The sequence below is a fragment of the Embiotoca jacksoni genome, unplaced genomic scaffold (genome assembly GCF_022577435.1).
Source record: "Embiotoca jacksoni isolate LCO1_2020_lvr unplaced genomic scaffold, fEmbJac1.0.p SCAF_16, whole genome shotgun sequence".
In the NCBI taxonomy this organism is placed as follows: domain Eukaryota; kingdom Metazoa; phylum Chordata; class Actinopteri; family Embiotocidae; genus Embiotoca; species Embiotoca jacksoni.
This window is the reverse complement of record NW_027185296.1, coordinates 9893666-9920330: the sequence shown is the minus strand read 5'-3', so window position 1 is coordinate 9920330 and position 26665 is coordinate 9893666. Positions and strand designations below refer to the sequence as shown.

The following is a 26665-nucleotide window of genomic DNA, read 5'->3' as shown; positions in this document are numbered from 1 at the left end:
AGGCGGAGCCGGTTTCCCTGAGAGATAAATTGTGAGTGGTACAATTGGCGGAGTCGGGTACGAGACTGTCCTTTAGCGTTTCCTGTGAGGGACAGTTAGCAGTCTCAGCCAAAACTACCCCAACCGAAACCGCTGAAAACCAGTCAAACCGTAAAAAAACAACAACAACAACAACAAAAAAAACAACACCTGGACGTAAACCGAGGAGTTAACATGTCGGGGAATAAAGACAGTGACGGCGGCTGGAAGACGTTTGTGTGGAACTCGGAGAAGAAGGAGTTCCTCGGACGGACGGGGAGCAGCTGGTGTAAGTGCTCTTTTCTTTCTCCCACACCGACTAACCCGCTAACGGACGACGGCGGTTGAAAGCACGTCCGGCTGGAAATGGTCGCTGTTTGTTTTCCGTCTCCATTTCCTGAGCGGACAGACAGACAGCACCTGTTAGAGCTGCCTTTGACGCGCTGCGTCGTGACTTCGGTTTTCAATGGAGGCTGTGTGGAAGTTCGGGGGTCCGTTAAAACCTCCGCGAAGTCGCCGCCGGCGGCCGCTTTTCGCACAGTTCGCCCGCCGGACGCGCTACAGGTCGAAGGCGGTCAACAATAAGGCCAATTAAAGAAGCGAAGAAACCAATTAACTTGCACTAAAAAAAAATAAATAAAAAAAAAATGTCTGATTTGTTGCTGGTAGCCGTTTGCTCCGGCTGTATAACGGCAGCTCAGACCGGTTTGTAACAGTTTGTTGTGGATGATGAATCGTAATAAGCGGTGATTATCGAGGCGGAGCCCCATTCATTAATAATGGTCCTTTATGGAAAAGGTCATCTTGAAGGACAGTGTGTGCTGGGCCGGGACCGAAGCGGACCGTGGAAGTTGGGTCGGGTCGCCGTGTCCTTCTCCGGGTCAGCCTATTCTGGATTTGTAGTTTCAAATTTGAGTCTACCTAAAGAGTAGTAGAGAAACAGAGGACATTTTATTCCTCCCATTAATAAGCTGAGGAGCTAATATGTGGCTCCTGTACACAGGCCTGGTTATGTCCCCCTCCTCCCCCTCCTCCTCCTCCTCCTCCTCCCGCTTTCACTCAAACCAAAGATTAATGGATTCAGCTCTAATCGTTTTAACCACTAGTTTTCAAGACTTTAAGACGGGGAATGCTTCTCTAATACGGTCAGCAGTGCTTGTTGATTTGATAGGATGACTACCCGCCATTATATACAACCCATTAAGCTCGCTAAACCGTTTTACAAATTAAGAAATGGTGTTTTTTTTTGTTTTTTTGTTTGCCTCCTCCCTCCTCCTCCTCCCTCCTCCTCCTCCTCCGGTGTGAATCACGGTCGGGTTCGGCCAGACGCCGCTCGGTAACACGGCGGAGCAGATCACGACTCACATGTCTCAGGGGCCGCCCCTTCTCCATCTCCCACTTATTTATTTATTCATTTATTTATTCATTTCCCTAAAAGAAACGACACCTCGGCGGGCGTGTGTTCGTCCGCCAGTTTAAATCGCTCGTTGCTCGATGAAAGCTTTAAATAAATAAAAGAGTTTTTATGTGCGACTAAGGCTGGTTCGTCCAGGGACGTCTCCGCGGTGTGAGCCGGCGGTTCAAATGGCGAACTCGCTGGAGCTACTTTCGGGCTGAACATGAGAACCCCCCCCGCCCCCCCCCCTCTTGTTGTCGAGCTGTTAACGTGACCGGGGGGACTGCAGGTAGACTCGGTGGGCGTCTGGTGCGAAGCAGGGCGACGGCGCACTCGGTCGAAGCGAGCCATGTTGCTCTGAAAGCAACAGGTACGTGTTTGGCCTTTTGAGTCGCTCGAAGCGCCGCAAAGCTTGTCCGCTTTTATGAAGATAAAACCTATGAGAGGGAGCTCGTCTCCGTTTTCTGTTGGTTTGGATGTGAGGAAAACACGCCGGCGGGTCGTCGGCGGGTCGTTTCGTCTCTGTCGCGTTTTCGACAGAAGCCGGCCCGCACAGTTCAGAAAGCCTCCGACACACACGTCAGTAAAAAAAACCGAAAAAGAAAGAAGTGGAGCCATCGGTGTGAATGTGGATGTGAATGTGGGGACGATTCCCAACACGCTGCAGCGGTGCGGTGGGGGAGGTGCTCTCCATTCAAACGGCCTCTCGCCGCCACCAGGACACTTTCCTGCGCTGTTTACACTGCTGGCCCCTCGCTGCTCATGTCAGGCCGCAAATGATGTTTTCGTGCTCCTGTCAGTCATACTAAACTGATGTTCAGGTGATTGGCTGTGGATCGATTTAGGCTCAGATGCCCACAGAGGAGCTGAGAAATGTTCATAAAACCAAAATGAATCCTCACGTGGCCGCTAAAATCTAACTGACCCTCCAAAAGGCAGACGAACTTCCCAAAGTCTGACACACCTGCACACACGTGGGGGGGGGGGGGGGGGGGGTGTCTTTTGCAAATAGGACTGAGTGATCCAGCAGGTGCCGATGGCAGCGTGTTTATTTCTGAGGCGGTGTACTGTACAGAAATCACTGCGCATAATTGTAATCCCACACGAGCGTCGACCTCCTTGTATAGTTTCCTTGTGAACAGGTGCATCACAGAGATCCGCCGCGGCCGCTGACGTGATCGTAGGAAAACAGCTCACCGCGCATTTCCATGGGCAGCAGGTGCTGCGACAACTTGTAGCCGCGCCGGGACACATGAAAGCCCATAATCCAGGCTGGTCGCCTCCTTTGTGTCTGCGTTAGATTTATGTTGAGAAAGTTGAAAACATTTCCTCCCTCTCGCTGTCACATGCACAGCGCCGCCGACAACGCGGCGCCCGTGTTTACAACAAAGACGTGTCGCCTTTGATTACGTCTTCTCGATCGCATACGTTTAACCTGCTAAAACGGGACCGGAGCAACACGAGCACGGATGAGCTGGTTGAACTCGGGCCCAGTTCTGGCAGGAGATTCGGTTGGAGGGTTTAACTTGTGTCAACCTGCCAAACCGGTTTCGCGGTGGCTGATTTGGACATGAACCTGGCAGCGGACAGACATTTTAGGAAGGCGCCATAACGACAGCAAACACATCAGCAACGGTGGCAGCGTTTAGGATCCCCGAATCAGAAACCACGAGGCACCGAAAAATGATCAAACGTGGAGGGAAATGGTGAATGAGATTTGTAGGTGGATGTGAACTCAGATGAACTGTTTCCTTTAAAAAAAAAAAAAAAGAGGACAGATCCACTGTTGGTTTTAGGATCAGACCGTTAACTGTTCATTTCAACTATTATCTGAGCTTGAATGTGAAAATACAAACCAAACCTCCAGAGGCACTCAGACCTATGACATCACCATCAAAAACACTTTCACTCCAATCACAGCCGTAGTGGGACATCTCCAGTTTTGGATACAAACAACAACAACAACGAGATTAATGTAATAAAAACTTCATTTCTGATGAGTAACATGCAGTCCACTGACAGTACACTTTCAACCAACTTTAACTGTAAAGTATCGATGCTTATCTTTCCCAGCGAACTGAACTAAAAGTAGGAAAACAAGAACTTTTAATAACAAGCGTGTGTCTGTCACAACAAGGTGAAAAAGGGCGTTTTTGTTCAGTTCAGCGAGGACAGTGTTTTTATGTCAAACCTATTGTGAGAGAGACGGAGGGGGGGGGGGGGGGGGGGGGTCTGCGTGAGAGGTGGTTGTGGCTCTGACAGGAATGAAGTGACTCATCCTGTTGCACTGGATCTGCAGGCATCCTGCCGTTGCATAATTGGGGTAAATTTTAAAGTAGGGGGGGGGAAGCCCCAGTTGTTCCACAACAGCTTCCAATGATGAGAAAAGAAAAGGATCCCACGGAGTGGCAGTGGTTTGTGGAGAATCTATTAAATGCTTTTCTTGAGGGTTTTCTTGTCTCCAGGACGTTTTAGGCGAACAGCCAGTTAGAGAGCGAAGACAACAAACTGGAATCACTTTTTAGGAAATTACTCATCGGTTCTCACATTTTAAGGAATGAATCGAACGTATTCTATAAAGTTCAGCATCTTTTAGATCTGCTCCAACTAAGCGCTTATTACTGTGGTCTGTGAAAGCTGAACGACGTCTTTTAAATGTCTAATTTTGTGTGATCAACATTGTAAAACCCAAAGATAGAAAACTCACATTTAAGAAGCTCAAAACCGAAAACGTTTGTTGTTCTCTCACTTGCAGATGAATCAGTTACTCGACTTGTTGCAGCTCTGTGAATTGACATTATTCATGAACTGAACATGTTTTGTTTTTCCTCCCCTACAGTTAAAATCCTCTTGTTCTACACGATTTTCTACGGATGCTTGGCTGGAATTTTCGTCGGGACCATTCAGGCGTTGCTGCTGACGTTAAGTAACTACAAACCCACTTATCAGGACAGAGTCGCTCCCCCAGGTAAATGCATCTCCCTCACTCATTTCCTTTTGTCTGCACGAGCGATCTGCAGCAGTAACATCTGCTTCATCTGCTCAGAAGTTGTCACGCCGATCAGAAACGCCTGTGGGTTTGTCTCTGCCATGTTGTGGCTGCGAGTGTTTCCTGTCGTTCAGACTGACTGGTGGGGTTTGCCTTTAAGCAGCTCCTCCACCAGGAGTCTGACCTTAAATAGGTTCAGCCATTTTGTCCTTCACTCCTCTCAGCCAGTCAATGTTTCCTCCCTCGGGCTACAGGGGAACTAAAACCATTCATGTGCGTTACGATTATGCGTCGCAGCCGACATGTTTACATGCACAAGCGTGGTCAGAGTTTGTAGTTCACTGTTTGAAAAAAAGAAAAGAAAAAAAGATTAGGTTTTTTTTTTCACAACTAAGAGGCCTCTAAGCTTGTTTTTTTCTTTCTTGGGGAAAAAACAAATTCTAATCTCTAATCTTGGGAGAAGTCACGAAGCGTCATCAAACCCCGCTGCAGTCACACTACGAGTGTCTCCAAACGTCCTGCGAGCTCGTAGACAGATTTTGAAGTGCCCGGCCTCGTCTTGTTGTGCCAGTACATGTTTGTACAGCACACGCTCCGGCCTTGGCGGTATTTTTAGCAGCCATTGTAGACGACCGGCTTGGTGCGCCCGCCGCTCCGTCCGCCGCTGTCGACAATCAAAGATTAGCCCAGCGGAGCAACAAAGTAAGTGTGGAGAGCTTTGAGCTGAAGCGAGTTTCCAGTAGTGGCATGATCAAGGAAGCAGAGAGTAGTTAGGTTTTTTTTTTTTCCCTCAGAGCCCGCCTCCCACTCCGGGGCTAAAAGTTTCCATTGTGAGAGAGACACACGTGAGAGTGGATGGGTGGGGGCGGGGGATTGGTGAACTTTCACAAGCCTCCACTGAAATGCAAATGTTACTTCTCCGTCTCTGTTGCACCGACAACTGGAAACCTGCTCAGATTCACGGCGACAAATAAACAGATCGGGCCGCGAAGGCCGGGAGGAGGGTTCATGAACGTCTCGTTTCCTTTCACTCCTCTCACCCATCTCGGTCTCCTGACGCCACGCCTCGCTGAGGCCTTGTGCACAAGATGTGTGGAAAATTACTGCTGCAAAGAGCTGACAGAGACCATGTGAGGAAATCCCCAAGACCCGACATTGTCCTAAGATAATAGACCACAGACTCACAATAGCTCGCAGGACACGCACTGTTGCTTCTGTCAGGAGTTTCAGTGTTTTCACAAATTAAAAAAAAACAGCTCCATTGTGTGTGTGTGTTTTAGTTTTTTTTTTTAAAGTTGTTGCATTTATAATTCGCCCATTTTATGTTATATTTTCTGACCAAAACGATGCGGTGCGTTTCAGGACTGTCACACACCCCGCGCTCAGAGAAATCTGAAATTTCTTTCAAGATATCTGATGCGACTACATACAAGAAGTACACCGACAGCATGACGGATTTCCTGCAGCAGTATGAAGAAGCGCTTCAGGCTGATGAGATGAAGTTTGAGGACTGTGGAGGCAAGTATAAGCCAGTCGTACAGGGATGTAGCAATCATCAAGATCTGACAGCTGGATTTACATTTTTACATCTATGAACTTTAAAACGCAACAGAATTATTTCTAAAAATGTGCTTTCACAAAGACTGTTTCTTTGTGTGTGGTGTTCACTTCCACTTCCAGGTCTGATGTGTTTTCTTTGTTGCGCCTCTTTCAGCCACTCCTCAGTCATACAGGGACCGCGGCCTTTTGGAGAGCAGCGCGGGGCAGAGGAAAGCTTGCCGTTTCCTCAAGTCCTGGCTCGGCAGCTGCTCCGGGGACAGCGACCCGACTTTTGGCTTCAAGGAGGGAAAGCCGTGCTTGATCGTCAAGCTGAACAGGATCGTCAACTACAGACCAAAGGTAGGTTTATCACACTCCCAACAACATTATAGAATTTATAGATGAATGAAACGAATGTTTAAAAAAAAACCCAGTGAAGTTTAAATGTAAAAAAAAAAAAAAAAAAAGGGCTTTTTTTTTTTTTTACTGTTTACTGTAATGTGTTATTCAGATTTTTCCTTCTGAACATGCGCCGTTTCTTTAAAGTGGAATTCCATCATTTTTACGCATCAAAGTTTCCCACAATGCAGCTGATGTGAAACTTGTATGAAGCGGTTCGTGGCTTCATCAGATAAATGGCCTCAGGTGATGTCACTGCTTCAGTTGTGTCTGTGGAGTTAGAAAGAAGTGATCTCACTCGCCCTCTGTAGCCCCGCCCCTCGTCTCAGCTCCACACCAGGCTCAAGCATAGACTGGACATAAAAAGGGAGACGTTGTCTCGGTGACGTCACCCGTACAATTTAAATGGGTTTGTTATAAAAAAACAACAACATCGTATTTAATCGTCTTAAATGAAGTGAAATCACACGAAGGTGTTTGCAGGTTGCATCGTGTAAATCTTGGTTCTGCTGTCAGCCAGAATCTAATCAGACTCAACCCAACATCTGATCAGGAAGCTGTTCAACTATCTGTCTCTTTGTTCAGGGTCCCTCCAGTAATAACTCGCTCCCAGATGCTCTGCAGGGCAAACCCCTCTCCAACCTGATCCCCATTTACTGCAAAAATAAGGTACGTTCCACGGCGCACCGACACCAGAACAACGGACGTTTTTTGTCCGCGGCGTTAATTGTGTTAAAAGGTTTGATTCACCTTCGACCGTTGCGTTTGCAGAGAGAAGAGGACGAAAGCAAGATCGGAGAGATCAAGTACTTCGGCATCGGCGAAGGCTTTCCCTTCCAGTACTACCCGTACTACGGCAAACTGCTGCAGCCCCAGTACCTGCAGCCCCTGGTGGCCATCCAGTTCACCAACCTCACCGTGGACCAGGACCTGCGCATCGAGTGCAGAGTGTTCGGAGACAACATCGACTACAGCGAGAAAGACCGCTATCAGGGACGCTTCGATGTTAAGTTCACGGTGAACTCGTGACCTTAGCCGCGATAAGCGCTCTCATTTTGAAAGCAAAACAAAATGTAGAGAGAATACAAGAGTTCAGATAAACACCACTAGTCTTTGAACATTCATAATATACAGGACCTACACTTAATCTGTGTGCTTTACACTAGCTTTTTCTGTGTGTTCGTCGAGGGTTAGAATGTAAAATACCAGAGTAGCAATAGCAAATATTTATTCTACTGTAAATGAAAATATTCCTGGAGCCGTGGGATGTCTTCATCTATTACTGTAAAACTGCAATTCCACTACTGACGTGTAGCGAGTTGTGTTTCTGTCCCCAACGTATTTCACCCTCACGTGGTTTCTATATATTTTTGGAGTGTCCAGTGCTGTAGTCCAGTCCTGTTGTCCAGTCCTGTTGTTATCTCTTCTGTCTTATGTCAGCTTTAGTGGTCCAAGGTGTGTGTGTGTGTGTGTGTGTGTGTGTGTGTGTGTGCGTGCGCTCGTGTCCGTGTGCCGGCGGCCTGTCAGCTCTATGTGAGTGCGTGGAGTGTGTTAATGTGCTCTGACTAACTGAAATACTAGCATGGTACTCTGAACCGTTAAGGCCCATGTTTGAGTAAATGACTTGCGCTCCATGGAATCTATATTTTGTTGTGTGCGTTTCTTTATCCAAGTTAGCTGTGGAAGGATCCATTTGTACACATTTTGTTCACCTTACGCGTTAGATATGGTTTGATGACATTTCTGTTTGATACTCTTACATCTGTTCCTTCTTAATTCTTTAGTGTAGAGCTTTGTGGGTCCAGCCTAGCAGACTGTCACCTCCATGGAAACAGTGGCAACTCAGTGCTTTGAAATCTGTTTTGCTGGAGACATCACGCGACGTGATGCAACTTACTATTGAATGTTTTAGCCATTTTCATGGTGGAAGAATTTTATATTTATGCAGTTGTACATTTTTTTTTTTTTCAAAGTGTAATGTATGAATCCAATACCAAAGTCGCTGGTCAAAACATTAGAGAACATCAGAGGCAATGCAGTATCCCGTGTAATAAGATGTTTAGTTGGTGTGAAAATACTTAATTCAATGTTGAAGATCAAAACACTTGTCAGGAGTCTGCTCTTGTCACTTTATTTAATCTGCATAAGGCTGAAACAATAAACAGAAAAATTAGACAACTGTGAAGTCTTTGAATATGTAGCGGGACGTGTTTTCTCTTCTGCAGTCATCCGTCCAAAATCTTGAAGAAATACTGCACCTGGAAAAGGAATTTAAAGGAAATGTATTTCAGTATTAAATCAAGGCTCGGTATCGGCCCGTCTGATATCAGAGCGGTGACGCTGTCAAAGCTCACAGAGTAAATTCTCCAATCTCCAATCCTTTTCTTGGCCACTATGTTCCAGTCTTGGGAAAATGGCAGCTCAGTCCGTCACAGGCTAATGTTTAACAAGGAGGCATTTGTCCGGGCCACAGATCCGGAGTTTTCTGAACAATGACGCTCGATGGGTCAGACCCACTCCCTGCAAAACAATGGCTTTGTTTCAAATTCCTCCTGCCACTCTTGTTCTCCTCAAACCCAGTGTGATCTAAGATTTGTCCCGGCCCACGGAGCGCAGTCATGAGACCGCTCAGAGGACACGGCTTCACAGAGTCCAGGCTTGTTGTTTGGTTTTTTTTTGTTCTCGGCGAAACGCGAGGTTAGTAATTAATGCGTAGAAATGAAAGACAATGAGGAAACGTATTTGTAGGATGAGAGGAGCTCCACAGATGAATCGACGGCGGGCGTGGCCTGCGGGACACGGAGGCCACAACGCGCGAGTGTCACCCACCTCCAGGACGGCGTCTTCGGGGAGGTCCGTGCAGTGGACGGCGTTCTTCACTTGGTCTTTGCCGTAGACGGCTCGCAGCGTGGCCGGACGAAGGTGCCGCGCGATTTCCTGTTGGAACGAAAACATCTCGGTCGTGACGTCTGATAGAAACGTAGAATAATCATCTCATCGGCATTCAAACGTCATCGAACGACACAGGACCGAAGGCGGTGACGTCACACGGTCTCTTCCGTCCGCACGTCAAAGAGTGTCGTGTGGACGACGCGGCGGAGTTTTGAAAGCGAACATCCTGTTCTGCTGCGTGTTACTGAGACACACTGATTACTCAGCAGCTCAACATGTGATCGTAGAGGAAGTGACACTCGACAAACCGTCCACAGGCTGTGGAGACAGATTATTAACTCACATCCACTTCTACATTTTGTAGATACAAAAACCACCGTCGACAAATCAAATCCAACCCAAGCTGTTCTCGCCAGCGTTCGCTTTCAGGAATAAGGAACGGATGTGTTTCATTGAGCAGGATTATCTAACGCAGCTCTAAAAGATTTCCTTTTTATCGCCCACATTGTGTTTTTTTTTCTTCCAGGCAGCTCATTTATCTTAAGCGGCCGTCGAGTTCCTTTCAACATCAAACGCTCCCCAAGGTCAAAGCTGGGCCCCGTTGCCCTCTGTGCCTCCAGGAAACGCAAACCCTCCCACGGGGTCGGCCATGGGGGGGGGGGGGGGGGGGGCGCGACGTGTGAATACATAATTCTCCGAGACCACGGTTGACTCCGAAGCAGCGCAGGTGTTGCGCAACATGTGGTAATACTTCATCAAATCACGTGACGGTGATACGACGGTGATACGACGGTGATACGACGGTGATACTACCTCCGCTGGGTTCGCTCGGTCTCGGCTGAGCAGTCCGATCGCGTCTTGCGCTCGGGGAAACGGTTTCCCGTGACGACGACTTCGTCCCGCGGTGGGTTATGAGAGCGCGCGCGCAAAAGGCAGGAACAAGTTTCCAGGTCATGAAGGAGACGAGCCGGCTTCTCGAAGGCCGTCGTCGTCCATTAAAACAAAAACCCGGTGGACAGGCGGCCTCCCAGTTCAAAGGACTGGACTGACCGAAGGGTGAAGGATCAGCTGTTTAAGCTCCTTTCCCGTGTAAGTTGAGGTTTTGGGCGAAGAAATGAATTAATGATGGTAAATTATGACGGAGCGTCTGATTATTACAGTTGAACCGGCACGATTAATCTGAAACGTCACGTTTCTCAATTCGAGTTATTTCTGTCTGATGTTTCTCTGAAACGGCTTCATTCAACCCCCAAAATATTCTGATGACTTTCAGCCACGTTTCCGAATTTGGTCAAATTAACGGTGTAGTTTTAAACACATGTTCATGTATGTTTTCCATAAAGGCAGGAAAAGCTGCTCAGCATCAACGTTTGTGCAGACCCTCACGAGGTCGTATTTTAACACCCGGTCTGAAGCACAGAAACTCTTCTGTTCGTTCATCGTTAGATGATTCGAGCGAAGAAGAAGACTCAGTGTTCAAAGTTCTACTAATTTAATCGTAGTACAACCGTAGAGAAGAAACTGCTCGTAGGTGGTGCACCTGTTTTATTTAGACGCGTATTACTGTTTTCATAGCGCTCCCTTAAAATAAGTGAAACGTTGCTCCAGTCACTGAAGGGACGGTTTTTCTTGGTCAATCGTACGTTCGCCACGAAGCGGCTGACCTCAACTCACGGCCACAAGGTCACAAAGCTGCCGGCTTGAATCCGAGTCTTCTTCTCTTCAGCGTCTCATTTTGTTGGAGAACTTTATCACAAAGTATTTGGCCTCACTTATCTGACCGACACCACAGGAGTAGTTCACTGTCATCCGGCTAACTGATCAGATGTTCGGTGCGGCGGCTGCAGTTTAGGGGGCGCTAGCGAGCCATTTGGCCACGCCCACGTGGGAAACCACGGAGACACGTCGTCTTTTGCCCGGACTGACGCGTGCACCAAGTTCTGAGAGTTTATGAGTACATTAAAGCCGCCAAAAAGCCAACTCATTTCCCAGAAAATAATAATAATAATAATAATAATAATAATAATAATGATAATAATAATAATAATAATAATGATAATCCTAATAATTTCTTGAGAACTGCAATAGAGCCTTCGCACCGCTCGGCGCTTTTGAACAAGAAGGAACAAAAGCAGCAGTCCATGATATTCCGCGGACCAGGGCCGTAACGTGACGGTACGACGACACAAAGCCGAGCGTCGTGTGCAGAACAAGCAGCGAGCCGGCAGCGAGCCGTTTACGTGCCACTTACCGCATGACACTAAAGCCAACGATGGCAAAGGGGAATTAGTGGGAGATTTACTTAACGATAAAAGAACCCTTTGCAAGGCAGCGCTCTCTGTAATTGCATCAGTTACCCATGAGTGACCCACCGTCGGCGTTTAATTTGATTTTAATGAGTCCCATAGTGGACCGGACCGACGCTCGTGACTGCTGGCTTTTGTGGACGGTAACGGCTGAAGCAGGTTGACCCTGGTGTTCACGTGACCGTGCAGAATATCTGACCCGTCGCACGCCGCCGACCGTCCCACGGTGCAAAGACGCCGAACCGACGGGAACACGAGCATTGAGACTGTATTCCAAGTTTATTTGGCTTCATTTATATGCTGTTGTTGTTGCTGCACATGAACAGCGTAGGAGGGCGGATCAAAACGTTCAGAGGCGGCTCCTGTTGCTCACCAACGGTGCTCCAGGAGGGGAAGCTGAACCTCGGGAGGCGTTGCAGGTTCCATCAACACCTGAGTTACATGTTTCAGTGAGCAGCGGTCCGAGCGCGTCGGCAACTTCTCTGTGGAAGTGAGCGCAGTGCCGAGCGAACGTCCCTGTCCCAAACCGGAGAAGGCGCACTGGGTCAGGAGCTCCTCATTGACACTGTCGGGGTTTGTTCACCGTGAATTCACCCTCAGACCGTCAACACCGAGTTCTCCTGCGACGTCCTGACGCCTCTGGAGGAAAACATTCGGTGCAAACAACCTAAACTGTGGCGCCACGTCGCGATTGGTTCTCCTACACGACAACACGCTGCTCGACCTCAACAGCTCAATCGTTGCCTCCAACCCTCGACTCCCCGACACTTCTCTCTGTTCCCCCAAATTCCACACGAAACCTCGATGTGTGCTTTCTGCCGAGGTCTCGGGTGAAGTGAGAAATCCCCACCAACGCCTGGCGAGTGGTCACAAAGACATGTGGACCTCAGGGGATGAAAATACTGACGACAAAAAGGTTGTGGCTTCAATCATTACATGGAATGAAAATGAACGAGGCAGATTGATGTGCACAGCGGTCTCAATGATCCTCCGTCGTATGCTCACCGAGGGCCTTTAAAACACGACTCGGCTGTCACACTTTCCCAATAAAACACAGATGACGACACAAGTTCACAAAAAACGTTGAGTTGTGACTCAACGTTTTTTGTGAACTTGTGTAAGAGTCTTGATACTCTTCTATCTCGTTGGAGTCGATATCTTGTTGATTGCTTCATTTCGTCATTTATTCTGTTATTATTGCCATAACTACACCTACCGGCTGTTTTATTTTCAGTCCATATAATGACTGCCGAGGTAAAGACAAACCTCAGCTTCTTGTCAAAATGTCCCACGTATGTAAAATGTCTCCCAATGGGACAGAAGTTAAAAAGGAGCCGTGTGGGTATCTGGTTTCAGTTTCCCCCATTAGGATCTTTTAGTGCACTAAATTTCCCCACAAAAGCATGGTGGGTCAAAAATCGATAGGAAAAGCATATTTTTCCCAGCATGACGCCTGAGTAGCAGCTTCGCCTGGTGTAAAAGGAAGTTGGGGGATATTTGAGCGCCTCTTACATGAATCGTCCACCGTACGCAGCCACGCTGTACGAAGCCGCTGATTAAAAAGGAGAGCGTGTGCTGGGAGAAGATAAAAGCGTGCGGCGGAGAGCTGGGGCGGGTCGGGAGCGGCTGACAGAGGACCGTTGTCTCCGTCCACTCTGATATCAGGACGCATCACAAGACAGAGCGGTCTCATGACTGAGGGAGCGGCGAGAGGCAGCCGAGGGTGTGGAGGTGTGAACACATGAAGGTCCTTTATGAGCAGATATGCGACGCCTCGTTGAAGGTGTCGCACGGCCGCGCTCGTCTCTCTTTTTACTCTCCTGCAAAGAAACACTGGAAGTAAATTGATTTGACCATCAAATCCACCAGATGAAGTGAGTCAGAGGTCAATGATTCAGCCCTTCAACCGCACAGTCGTGTTTATTCATACTACAGCCGTGTTGTTTATTGATTAGTCAACAGGGATTCATCAGTGCCCTACCCTTACCAAACAAATGACCCTCAACTATTAATATACAGTGACAGTGTCTTTGTCTCCAATCTGTCAGCCTGATGATGATGTCTGGACTGAAAACGTACCGTCCTCCGGTGTGAGCAGCGCTGCCCCGTCGGTGACCCGTCGGTGACCTCAGCAGCTCGCCTCTGACAAACTGTTCCAGCCTACGACGTGTTCCTCTCTGAGATCTCAGTGATAATCTCGGGTGCCAAACAGCTGAACTCCAGTGATGTTTGGCTGATTTGTCAGATAATACTGAGATGAATCTGAGGTCAGCGAGTGATGAAGCTGCTTGACCTTCTACATTACATTTCATTTAGCTGATGCTTTTATCCAAAGCGACTTACAACACACTGATGGTTCACCACCGGGAGCAATTTAGGGTTCAGTGTCTTATTCAAGGACACTTAGGCATGTGGACAGGAGGAGCCGGGGATCGAACCACCAACCTTCTAATTAGTGTTCAACCCACTCTACCGTCGGAGACACAGACTCCCCACAACAGTCCAGTTAGTCGGTAAAGGCTGAAGCAATCGAAGAGGTTAGCAGTCCTGGATGGAGGCAGAAGGCTCAGAAGAAATGAAGGCAGTTTATAGAAAGGTCTACTTGGAGTAGTCTGAACATATATATATATATGATTGGCTCAGCTATCATATGAGATATATATATATATATATCTCATATGATAGCTGAGCCAATTACAATCTAATACATTATTTAAATAGATCCAAATAGTTTGACACTGCCCTTCTATTTTCTTTGTATCCCATATTTGTTTTGGATAAAGTTTGAGGACATTTAATCACTTCCTGCAAATTAAAGGACGTAAATGTCAAAATGTACAAACTGCTTAGAAACTAATAGGGTTACAAAAATGTAAAAATATCCAACAGTGGCGCGCTCGCTGTGAGGTTAATGGATCTTTTTTTAGGGCTGGTGAAATCATGTATGTGCATCATGCATATGATACCATATGTATATAGTATATGGGAATATACTATATGTATATTTTGAAAGATGATGCAGTGTCTGCACACAGGCTCTCTAAGTGTCGCCAGTAAGAAACCAAACAGGCAGATGTGGTAAGCAGTAAATTAACAGACGGCGGTGGACACGACTTCATTATTTTGGCGTCAATGAGCAGTGTCACGGTGTCATGTGACCTGGAAATCATTAGCTAATTAACTGACCCTTTTGTGCCCGCAACAATGTGTCTGTAGCCTGGAGGACGACGGCAGAGCACACAAGGAGAACACGCTTTGATGGAATAAATATCTGCATCAGAGGCGAGACAAAAACAAGCTGCACCGTTTCATATTTTTCATAAGAGTCCGAGCTGAGTCACGGGCAGCTGCTGCACTCAGAGGGGAAACTGTGCAGGTGTGTAACACACACTGACTACACACTGTGTCCTCCCTGATTCTTGTTGTAGCCAAGCAGAAGGTCTTATCATTAGATTTCACATCACGCACCAGTACAGCCCTGCAGCTCTGAGTCCTCAGTACCCAGGAACATACACACACACACACACACACACACACACACACACACACACACACACACACACACACACACACACACACACACACACACACACAAAGCAAGTTCCCCCCTGACTTTACATTGTCTGATTGGGCTGTATATCACTTCTCATGTTCAGTTTGAATGATGAAAACTACGGAGCTTCTTCTTCATCTTCTGCTCGGCTTCAAGCCGCCAGCTTCAATTTCTTCTCACAGATGTATCCCTGACTTCATAATAAAAACTAGGCTCAGAAGATTTAGCTGAGCTTACAGGTATGCAACCTTGTAATTGGCTGAACTGGATCCACGCAGGGCATTAAAAAAAACTGAACCCTGCCGTTGCTGCTATCTTGTCTAAACAAGTTAACTTATGTAGCAGAAAGGGCTTAAATCCTAACGTATAAAAAAAAATATGACCTCTTGAGACTAACTACTAGAAACATCTGACCGTGTCATGCTGAACAACGTGAGAACTTTCATAAAGGTAGGACTCACTGCGGGGCTGCTGCATCACATTACTTTAAGCTTGGAAGTTACACGAGTTGTCTTTTTTCGTTGAACAGGACGTTTAGAAAACTGCAGTCAAAAGGAGGCTGATGGACGGATAACCATTTGCATAAGATGTATTGATTTTCACTGCATTTTGATGTTTTATTTGTCGAGTCGGCTACGAGTGAAGAATATAAAGAAAAAATAGGAAATACTCACTGGATCAGCAGGCCCACAAAATTCCCTGAAGGTCTTGGGTGAGTCGGTGTCGTGGATCTCCAGGACCATGCAGGGTCCAGAGCACAGCTCGGTCACCATACCCTGCAGGTAGTGAGTGGAAATACAGCCACAATTCAAATCATCAATCCGACTTCCTTTTGGTCATGAAAATATACTGAGGATAACGGCAATAATCAACGACTAAACTTCAAACATTTGACTGACAAACTCTGGCAGATTGTTACTCATCTGGATCCGTCCACCTTCACTAAGCTGCAACATTTGTTTGTGTGTCATCAAAAGTAGCAGCTGACGGAAGTACGATGCGGGGACCTGCTGTGATGGCACAACAAACCAGTGTTGATACTCACAGGATACTCTGCAACGACGCCTTTGTACACTTCGTAAAATTCTTCTACATTCGCCCGGTCCACATTGAACTGTGAAAAGGAAATATCACTCATGAAAAACAAGCACGAGAAAGCAAAACAAAATATGGAGACGGCAGTAAAGGGAATTAAATACGGAAAAAAAAACCGAATGGAGGAAGTAGCTTCATTCAAATGGAAGTACTTAGTATGTGTTTTGAAACAGCTCAGTTATCATAAAAGCCTTTTGTAAATCCTATTAAACAATGAATAATGTATCAATAAGACTATAAAAGATGTGAAATTATATCCCTGGTGGGACAAAGGCCAATATGAATCTTTGATATGCACTTTATTCCCATTAATGTGCAACACGCTGTGCATGCAGTGATGAGGCAGTGATTGATTTATTTTGTCCTACTGCATCACCTCTGATGGGGCAAACCCAACGCACTGAGGTCACCGTTTACATCACTGATGCAGAGCTCAATTATGAGGTCACGGTAGGTCAGAGGAAGCCAATACAGAGCAACGTATTACGTGAAGGCATGAGTGGAGCGGAGATATATGGACCTGCGTGACGTATGAGTGAAACGAGTGCAGCAGACGGATGAAACACGACAGCACAAACTTCTTACCATCTGAAGAGCTGAGATTTCAAATCCAGCTGCAGATATGGAGTTGAGGATCCTCCCAGTCAGACCTGTGGACACATCAGAGCGTTCATATCTCCGGGCTTTTATGAGCTGAGTTTACACAGATCGACAAATGAAGCGTTTAGTGCCACAATAAAGTCTTGGGTGGCGTCCAAAACAAATAACCTCTGAAGCAGCAGTCACAGTTAAACAGATGAATAAAATACCCCTGTTCAGATGTTCAGAGTCGTGACTGAATGTGCTGCATCTCCTATTCACACATCCGTTTTATCCTACGTTGCAACGACCTCGGTGTCTCCTTTGGACACAGTACAGAGGGATTGTCTTACACATGTCCCGCCTATTAGAGGAGACATTATTTTCGTCCAGACAGTGAAGCCGTTAAGAGAGGGAGATACAGAGGTGCACCTCTTGTCACCGTGGCAATGCGTTACTGTAGAAACGGTACAGCTGCAGTGTCAAAGGTGCAAGAGTGACCGTGAAGGTCAGACTGCTGCAGACACATAATTGAACAAGGTCGCCAGTCTCATAACCTCATTCTGACATCCTGATAAAAAAAAAAAAAAAAGAAGCTCATGTCGTCATCAGATGGGACACTTTGCGTTCACTGTAAAGGCTGCAGTGTGTAATCGTGACTTTCCCCGTGGATGAATGTTTCTCTGGTTCAGTCACAGTCCAGTTCTGTGTGTTAGGTAAGGAACCACCTCCCGAGTCCTCCGTGCCCTCCCCAGACAGCAGTCGGCAGCCTGCCTAGGATAGGCACACACTCAAACGCAGCTCCCAAAAGCAGCTGGTGCTGTTGCTAGGAGATCCTATTCTGGGTGCCTGGCAACAGTGGCTTCTCTATTCCAGTCATGTCTGAGTGCATTTTCAGTTACAACTTCCTTTATCGCCGCTGTGATTGGCCGTTTCCTGGACACGTAGCCGTCACGTATGTTAGCCTCTTAAGTTATCCTGAAGGGGAATCGGAGCGAGCTTTTTGAGGCTATTTGTCTTTGTTCTCAGCTGGACAAACAACTCAGACTGTTGGTACTATTTTTGGCTCAGACCAAATATGTCACCTCACGTCTGAAGGTTAAAACAGGGGTCGTGGTGTATTTTGAGCGATTCAGGATGTTTCTAACAAAACAACTCACCTGTAAGCCTGCAGACTTGATACAAGACAGCTCTGATTAAAACTGACTGAAATATAACGTCCAGCAGACTTTAATTAAACCCATCAACAAATTACAGAGACAACAATACCTTCTGGTTTGACTCTGTAAGGTTGCATAAACTCCTCCTCAGACACAGACATACTGCAGAAACCCTGAGACAAAAAAAACCCACCAGTTTCCCATGTTTTTCCACATGGGACGCATGTGATCACATGTATGACACATGTTTACCACATGTTGCAACATACGATAACGTGTGTAAAATATGTGGAAATGTTTTCAGATGGGAATCTACATTACACACATTACACCATACATTGTTTTCTAAAACGTTTCTCGTGTGCAACATTACATGTGTATGTGGACTGAGGTCATGTGTTGCTGCATCTGATTGTGAGTTTAACGGTTGGTGACGCCCCACAGGCAGACCAAGCGTGCCCATCCTCACTTTTACTTTCATAGAATTTTTCTCACAACAAAAATTTTGAACGTGTCAAAGCAGGAAAAGCGCTGATGTAATAACATCATGTCAACATTAACGATGGCTACGTTCCATTTAGGTGCGGCAGGATGTCGTGTCAGAGCACAGCATGCACAGTATGGCCCTGACACACACACACACACACACACACACACACACACACACACACACACACACACACACACACACACGCCACACACACACACAAGCCACACACCACACACAAGCCACACACACGCCACACACACACACACACAAGCCACACACCACACACACACACACACACACACACACACACACACACACACACACACACACACACACACTCTTTCATAGCTCTAAGTGTTCTTCCATGAAAGGAACAAAATAAACCTCATACAGAAGAATACAATTGATGATATAATTTCTGCTGCTCCTGTTGAATAAACATTGCAGCTACGATGTCGATCTCATTATCAAAATGTCATCTGAGCTCACAGCGTTCCAGCCGGGTATTTGTTTGTGATAAAAAAAAGAACTGGTTCCATGATGAGAAGGAGATAAGTGTTTTGGAACAAAGTCATACTAACAGCTCTGTGAGGCTCGATGTGACACATCAATGTTGACAGTGTTTACTACTTTAGCTTTGAAGCATGTAGCTCACTTTTTCTAATTATCGCTAAACACAAAGTACAACTGAGTCCGATGGGAATGTTATTAGCTTTGCAGGTATTTTGGTCATAACTAAAAGTAACAGACTGGATGGTGGCAGCAGAGGAGAAGCCAGAGGTCTCACTGACCTTGCCACCACCAGAAATAGAAGTCCAAATCAAATTTTAAACAAATGAGCATTGAGGACAAGCACTCAAGATCAAATCAGGGATAAAAATTGAATTAATGTACACGGGGCCCCGGTGAGCCTGTTTATTCTGATGCACTCTGCTTGGGTTTATATGTTCAGAACAACGTGTTCAGGTCTCTCTTTAGTCAACAACTTTGTGCGCGCATACTTCAGCTCTGTCCAGAGAATTTCACATTTCACAGGTCAGAGCTCTAGCGGCATGCTCCATGAACAGGGATCAGGGCAGGGATTTGGAAAAAGCCAAAGCCAAATTTGGTAACCATGTCGGGCTTTTGTGGGACACAAACATGTTAACAGCCAGAGGCGCAAGAGATATAGAAGTCCGTGCAGCTGCATAACACAGACAGATAGTATATATGTAAATAATGTAGACATAATGTGTAGTATTATTGATAATGAAGGTAATATCTCAGCACATATGAGCTCCTTACCTTCTGATACAGCGTGAGGTTTGATGATGCAGCATGTGCAGTCTGTATAGATGGCTGTGTTGGAGGGACCGAGGCCTATTGTGGAAGGGAAAAAAAACTCCAGCTCCTAACAAAACAAACAAATAGAAACACTTTACTGGGCAAAATCATTTCTGGGAATGCAGCGCTTTGGCCATGAAGCAAACGTGAACACGAGTCAGGTTGAGAGGTTAGCTTCACATCCTCACTTTTGCTGCTGCAGCAATTGAGTCAGAGCCGTGCCCGACGTTTTTGACGCCATCTGTTCCAAACTGGGCACGGACACTCTGCGGTGCCTCCCTCCGCGCCACAGCAGAGTCCATCGGTCCCAGGAGCCTCCTCCAGATTGACATGGCCTCATCACCCATCAGCTCCATGGCAACCACCGGGCCCGAGGACATGAACTGCACCAGGTTACTGCAAAATGGAGCAACGCCAGCATCACGCAAATGGAGAAGCTGTATTAAATTAGCTCAAATGTCACCGCCGTGTTATTAGAGTCATCGTCACAGGTTGTGTTCAATGACAGCGTGCCGGCTGTCAGAACTTTTCTCTGCTCAGATCTGGCAAATCATTTACGCAGGCACTCACTTGAAGAAAGGCTTTGACTGATGTTCCACATAAAAGTCTGCCGCTTGGCTCCTGTAATGTAACAAAACCATAAACTAGAGTTAATCAGTGGCCAAATGATCTTGTGCTTTCAAAGTGAACTCCATGTACCAAACTACAGACAAAGCAACAGTCAATGATATTTTTGTGTGCTTCAGCTTTTTAACTATTTTGGAAATAAAATAACAACCAACAAGGACACCAATGTCTTGTTCTTGCATTTTTTTTGGAGGTAAATTGTGCGTCTTTTCCACCAGGATCCTGTATTTTTCTAACATAATTTGACTCCTAGCAGTCAGATCTTGATATTGGGGAGTAACATTAAATGTTTTGGGTGCAAAGAAAGAGAAGTGATATTGGTAAACTGGTACAAGTTACAGATAAATATTTTAAGACTAATTCTACTAGATTACTAGAAAAAAGTTTAATATCCAGAAAATTAATAAAACAATACAGATGCCATATTCTACTTTTTCTAAATATGTTGAGTCAGTGTGTGAAAAATAAAAATTTTGTTAAATTCGACTACTTTTAGGACAACCAAAATAATAAATAAAGGCTTCAGCTTTTCTCCAACCACAATTGTATTACACCAAATGTTTAAAAGTGTAATTAAATAAATAGAATTTGAAAAATCAGCGCTCACGCCACATGGGCACAAATGTCATGAACAGTGTGTCCCCAGTCCGATTCCTGGCCGGCCGGACCTTTAACTGCATGTCATTCCCCTGCTTTCCCCCCAACACCGAGTATTTGTACATTTTATCGGGCCCAGATATGTCTGAGCTGAAGATCGGTTTGATACTATGATTACACCGTGAATGAGCACCTGATAAAACAGTTAGTAGTTAATTAAATGCCAACCTCACTTGTCCCTCAGCATGCCATATGTTCTGAATGTGTGTGAGAAAGCCGAGCCATCCATCTGTTTAAATGAGGACGCTGGCAGTAAACAGCCTGTGTCTCTGGTCTCTGACAGGAGTTTGTCTGATACATTACCTCAGTATAATTGTGTTATTATTATTAGACGCTCTGCAGGGAGGCTTTGACCTTACCATGTAAGCTTTGTCATTTTGGCTTTGGTCACGATCAGGTTGGAGGAGTATATCAATTCAAGGATATCTCCCACCTTGGTAACTACATCAGGCTTTATCAAAGCAAGAGTTCTGGGGGGAAAAAAAGGGGAAAAGAGTTGATTGTACAGCATCAGATATCGCAAGTCAACAGGAGGATACTTGTCAAGATCAAGAAGATAAACGCCCTCCAATAATGTACAATAATGTGTGTCGGGTGTCCTTTTTTGTGTGTACGGGACAGAATGCACATTTTGTCCATAGCAAACAGAAAACAACAATCATTCTTGTGTATTGATCTGATATTACCAAATTTACAGTCACTTCAGAAAGTATTCAGTCCCCTTTACTTTTTGCACAATTTATTGTGTTGCACATTTCAAATGGATATTTTTTTACCCAGTCAATAACCTATAACAACAGAAAACATGATTTTCAATCAACAACTGAAATTTCTCATCTGCAAAAGAATTCCGTTCTTATTTTAGCACTATGTGGTCGTCACTTGGGGAGTCTGTGGCTCAGACGGGCGAGTGGGTTGAACACTAATCAGAAGGTTGGTGGTTCAATCCCCAGCTCCTCCTGTCCACATGCCTAAGCGTCCCTGAGCAAGACACTGAACCCTAAGTTACTCCTGATGGTGTACCATCAGTGTGTGAATGTGCTCCTGATGGCAGCGCCTTGCATGGTGATCTGTCTCATTAATGGGTGAATGGGAAAACCATGTTAAAGCGCTTGGAGACCAAAAGGTGATAAAGCGCTATACAGACCATTTACTTTGGCAGCACTTCCAGCTGTGAGTATTCTTGGTCTCCAAAATGTTTGCACACCTAAATTTGGTCTCTCCACAAGGTTTAAGTCTGGGCTTTGGTTGGATTATTCAGGACAGTCAGAGATTTGTCCTAAAGACACTTCAGTGTTATCGTAGCTGTGTGCTTCAGGTCATTGTGGTGCTGAAAGTTGAACAGTCATCTAGTTTCAGGTCTCTGTGCTCTGGAATATTTTCTATTTTTAAAGGACCTCTCTGCATTTGGCTGCATTCATCCTCCTTTCAATCCGGACCACTCTCCCTGTTCTACAGAAATGTTTGTCTATTCATATTAGATATTTTCTTCTCACACTATCAGAGTTCTTTAAATGCTGTTTGGCAAACTCCAAGTTGGCTGACATGGCACAATAATGGTCTGACTGTTACAGTGCTGCTGAGATGTTTTTCCTTCAGGCAAGTTCTCTGATCTCTGCAGAGGACTTCTGCAGCTCTGTTAGAGTGGATGTTTGGATCTTGGTCAAATCTATGATTAAGGGCCTTCTTGCTTGTTTGCTCAGTTTAGCAGGTCTATGAAGAGTCCCGGTGGTTTCAAACATTTTCCATTTTACAGTTGATGAGACCACTGTGCCCATGGGAACAATAAAACCTTTAGAAACGGTTTCAGATTCTTGCCTTGATCTATGTGTTGCCGCAGCTTTAATGCAGAGTCCTACAAGTGAGTTCCTTTGACTTCATGACTTGTTATTTTGTACTGAAGTATGAATTGTGGGACTTTAATGTTCAGAGATATGTGCCTTTCAAACCTCTGTTCAATCAATTCAGTTGCTAAGAGGTGGACTCCAGTCTAACTACACAATTCAACGATTATAAAAGTTTTTGAGACAAATTTGCAAAAGAAAAGTGTGCGAAAAGTGAAGAGGTCTAAATACTGTCTGGAACAATTGTAGATGATAGTTGCTTGTTAATTCAATATTTTATTAAAGCACAGTTACTGGTTTTGAAATGAAACTTGAACCTTTGCCTATTTTGTTCAATAGAAATATAATATTAAAAGTGTATTATTCTTTTTAACCGAGTCAAATGTCAGGTATTGTTATGTCTCCAGTTTTGAGAAATCCAGAGTGGTAAGCATTCATAATAATAATAATAATAATAATAATAATAATAATAATAATAATAATAATAATAAAAGGCATAAAATGTGATGCATCAAGTTAGTTCTCATCATCCTCAAGTTAGGAAGACATGAGACTGAAATCATAATGATTGCACTTACATTAGACATTTGATTGACTGCGGTTGCTACGATAAACATTTAATAAGAATCTAAAAGGACCGTCCGTTTAATGATGACAGTGAATCAGCATTAAAAAATATTTAAACTATCAGGCAACAATATCTTTAGCACAATCTTTATGATACTAAAGACTAAGTGCAGTTGAGCATGTGAGTGTGTAATGTCTGTGATTAATTACAAATTACAAATTACAGGAGTATTATTTAGTGGCAAGGTCATTACTTTGCAAATAAGGGAGCTCATAGCTTTGAGGTATGTAAATGGAGGGTAATAAGAGACTTATCACACAGCAATCATACCTTTCTTTTTTGCTGCCGAGTTGGTTTGCCGTGTACTGATCTCCATACTCAATAAGATTTAGCTGCCGTGAGAACACATTCACACGATTCCCAACGAACAGGTCCTCCTGGTGGATGTTGTCATATTTGGTCTTTTTCAAAAATACCCGCTGGTTCTTTACGTCAAACTGAAAATGAAAACAAATGATGATTTATCAAAAAGGAATCTAAATAAATATTTGTATATAAGGGCCAATTAAAAAAACACTACAGCTACAAATACAAAAACAACTTAAACATTCAATAACATAAATTGCATAATCTGTTCTGGTATCAAAGTTTAATCCATACACTGTCAGTGTCACGCACACGTAACCGATTTAGAGAATACATTTACATTTTGCCCTAAAGGTCCTCTTAAATATTCTTATTATGGGTCAAAAGATTAATAAATTCTGCTTATAGCAGCCTTGACTTTAAAAAAAGGCCAAAAAAAGATGAAGCGGCCAAGATTATTAAGCGTGGCAGTAAATGTGTACCATTTCCACAGAGCCATCTTTGGGATAGTAGAAGAGTTGGTAGCGCCGCAGCAGAGCTGCAGTGGGGTCATACCACTCTGTAAGAAAGGCGAAACGATCCTCCTGAAAAGAAAAAGTCAGAACATAGATTGACTCAGATATGTGCCGCGGATAATCCATGCTGAACTCAAGAGGGTATTAATATGAATGTGATGCTTTAACAACCAATATTGAGATATTTATGTGAAATATATTTGTGAAGGCCGTAGTCACAGATTGAGACTTAAAGAATGATTTCACAATGACTACAAGTGAGAACAAGGGAAATCCTGATTAGTGTGAGTGCACATAGAATCAAGTTTATTTGCATGTTTTAGTCCATTTCTACAAATCTGATATACTTTACTTACATTAAATCACAATACTTGTTTCTATTAATTCTTCTTCAGTGCATATTTCTGCTGTAAAGTAATGCAGTGTAGTCTGTTCAAATCTAACTGACGTCTACACAACCACACAACAAGTACGTCATTTTGACGAAAATATAGAATAACCTGTAGTTTATTTTGATGAATAAACTAATTAAAGTACGTTTCAAGTCACTACAAGTTACTTCCAGGCATTAAGGTACAAAATATAGGGTTTGAAGAACCACCATGGCAGACTGCTGTGGGAGGTTTTCCATATATTTAGCAAGTCTGGCTACGGAAGAACTAAAGATAAAAAGTTTCAGGAAACTTAACAGCAGCTTGTTTTACTTTCTAGGAGAGAAGTGTTGAGACCTTGAGCTGTTTGCAGTGATTGTGAGTTGCAACAGTGCTGACTTGATGATCTGGCATCAACACGTTCACTTCGCCCTGCCATCCAAAAACAATAAACCTGCAGTGGACTCTTCATAATCACTGACACTGTCGGCTCGTAGCAACATGACATTACGTTTGGCTTCCAGTACTTTCGATGCAAGATGGTCAACCATAGGAGCTTCTCCTCAAAGTGCAAAGTCACACAAGTCAGATGGACGGCAGACTCCGTCCAACTAACTGTCAGCCTGAGTGTGTCTGGGTGGGGGGACAGTGGGACCAAGGTGGGACCAAGGGGGGACCAAGGGGGGACCAAGGGGGGACCAAGGGAACAAGGTGGGACCAAGGTGGGACCAAGGTGGGACAGTGGGAACAAGGTGGGACCAAGGTGGGACCAAGGGGGGACAGTGGGACCAAGGGGGGACCAAGGGGGGACAGTGGGACCAAGGTGGGACCAAGGGGGGACAGTGGGACCAAAGCTCCAACCTGTTTCTTAAGGTACTTAAACAGAACAGGTGTTCACTATATTTATATATATATATATATATATATATTTATATATATATATATATATATATATATATAAACCTTTCAAGAGCAAAGTAGACAACGTTTAACCAGTGAGCTAATATTTAATCCTCGCCGGTTGTATGGTAGGTGGGTATTTACTTTATTATGTATGTGCTTTAAAAGGATAAATCACTGGTAACTCCGACGGATCGACCACCCAAACACACCAAACGTGGACCTCCACGTTACAAGTGAATGAACTGAAAACACATTATAATGTTTTATTATTATTATTCAGTGAACGAGGATTTGAACCACATTAACAAACACTAATGCAGCTTTATTTATCTGACCGTGAACTGGCTTTAAAACTCACGAGATAATCAGACAATTTATTTACCACCCATTGTTATCGTTATAAAAGTGTACATTAATCGTAGAAGCGACTTAAATTGTCCATATTTTGAGAACTAACGTGGTTTAAGTTTGTCGCCTTATTGGACCGTTAACGGTTGCTATGCTAACGCTAGCAAACAACTGGTAGTTTGGTGCGTTCACGCTCCAACCTCGTTGTTACCTGCTGCCAAACAACATTTCTACACCTTTGACACGGAACAAGTGAATCTCTACTCACCATCTTATCTCTACTCACCATCTTATCTCTACTCACCATCTTTAACAAGTTACCAAACTCTTACGTGACCTAACGCTGTCAGCTAGCAAGCGTTAGCTATCCCGAGTCGCACTCCGTTTCTATAGTAACTGTAGTGTCAAACCGAGGTGCGTTCAGGGAACGTTTGTGGTTGTCGTATCAATTCAATTTGTGCAAATACACCTCGAACAGTGATATGCAATACTTTTCATGTTTGTTTGTTTTTTGTTGTTTTTTTTTTTTTTGGCCGTCATTAAAAGGTTTAAAAGTAACGTAAATTATATCCTCCACAGAATAGTGTGGTCATACACGTTAGATGCGCAACGTAGGTTAAATATACATCCGTGAATATTATTCACCGGGACGGTATATCTGAAAAACCCTTTACCCCGGTGTGTTGTTCGCTTTGTTCAAATAATGATTCAACATGTAACTGAAGAA

The 26665-nt window shown here is 44.7% G+C and overlaps 2 protein-coding genes across 5 annotated transcripts; one reads left to right on the top strand and one right to left on the bottom strand.

Annotated features, from left to right (window-relative positions):
• On the top strand, positions 1–8519 carry atp1b1a (ATPase Na+/K+ transporting subunit beta 1a). The gene is made up of 6 exons (XM_069150851.1): positions 1–307; positions 4254–4382; positions 5766–5921; positions 6118–6302; positions 6927–7010; positions 7113–8519. The coding sequence occupies exons 1-6, from the start codon at positions 214–216 to the stop codon at positions 7368–7370; spliced, it is 906 nt and encodes a 301-aa protein (XP_069006952.1). The 5' UTR covers positions 1–213; the 3' UTR covers positions 7371–8519.
• On the bottom strand, positions 8457–26328 carry nme7 (NME/NM23 family member 7). Of its 4 annotated transcripts, none has more exons than XM_069150850.1 (12): positions 26243–26328; positions 24284–24385; positions 23766–23932; positions 21383–21493; positions 20310–20360; positions 19928–20135; positions 19701–19806; positions 16773–16837; positions 16138–16206; positions 15767–15868; positions 9171–9278; positions 8457–8599 (listed from the first exon to the last, which is right to left on the bottom strand). In XM_069150850.1, the coding sequence occupies exons 1-12, from the start codon at positions 26243–26245 to the stop codon at positions 8567–8569; spliced, it is 1125 nt and encodes a 374-aa protein (XP_069006951.1). In that variant the 5' UTR covers positions 26246–26328; the 3' UTR covers positions 8457–8566. The 4 variants fall into 4 exon arrangements, with proteins under 4 accessions (XP_069006951.1, XP_069006950.1, XP_069006949.1 ...); XM_069150849.1 differs by having other exon boundaries at positions 26225–26317; XM_069150848.1 differs by having other exon boundaries at positions 26207–26297.
• Between the last annotated feature and the right edge of the window lie 337 nt (positions 26329–26665).

Coding starts and splice junctions, on each gene's coding strand:
- atp1b1a (XM_069150851.1), top strand. CDS start 214: ATGTCGGGGAATAAAGACAGTGACGGCGGCTGGAAGACGTTTGTGTGG. Junction 4,383..5,765: donor GGACAGAGTCGCTCCCCCAG/GTAAATGCATCT, acceptor GGTGCGTTTCAG/GACTGTCACACACCCCGCGC. Junction 6,303..6,926: donor TCGTCAACTACAGACCAAAG/GTAGGTTTATCA, acceptor CTCTTTGTTCAG/GGTCCCTCCAGTAATAACTC.
- nme7 (XM_069150847.1), bottom strand. CDS start 24,442: ATGGATTATCCGCGGCACATATCTGAGTCAATCTATGTTCTGACTTTT. Junction 16,207..16,772: donor AAATCTCAGCTCTTCAGATG/GTAAGAAGTTTG, acceptor TCCTTTTCACAG/TTCAATGTGGACCGGGCGAA. Junction 9,279..15,766: donor TTTGTGGGCCTGCTGATCCA/GTGAGTATTTCC, acceptor TCGTTCCAACAG/GAAATCGCGCGGCACCTTCG.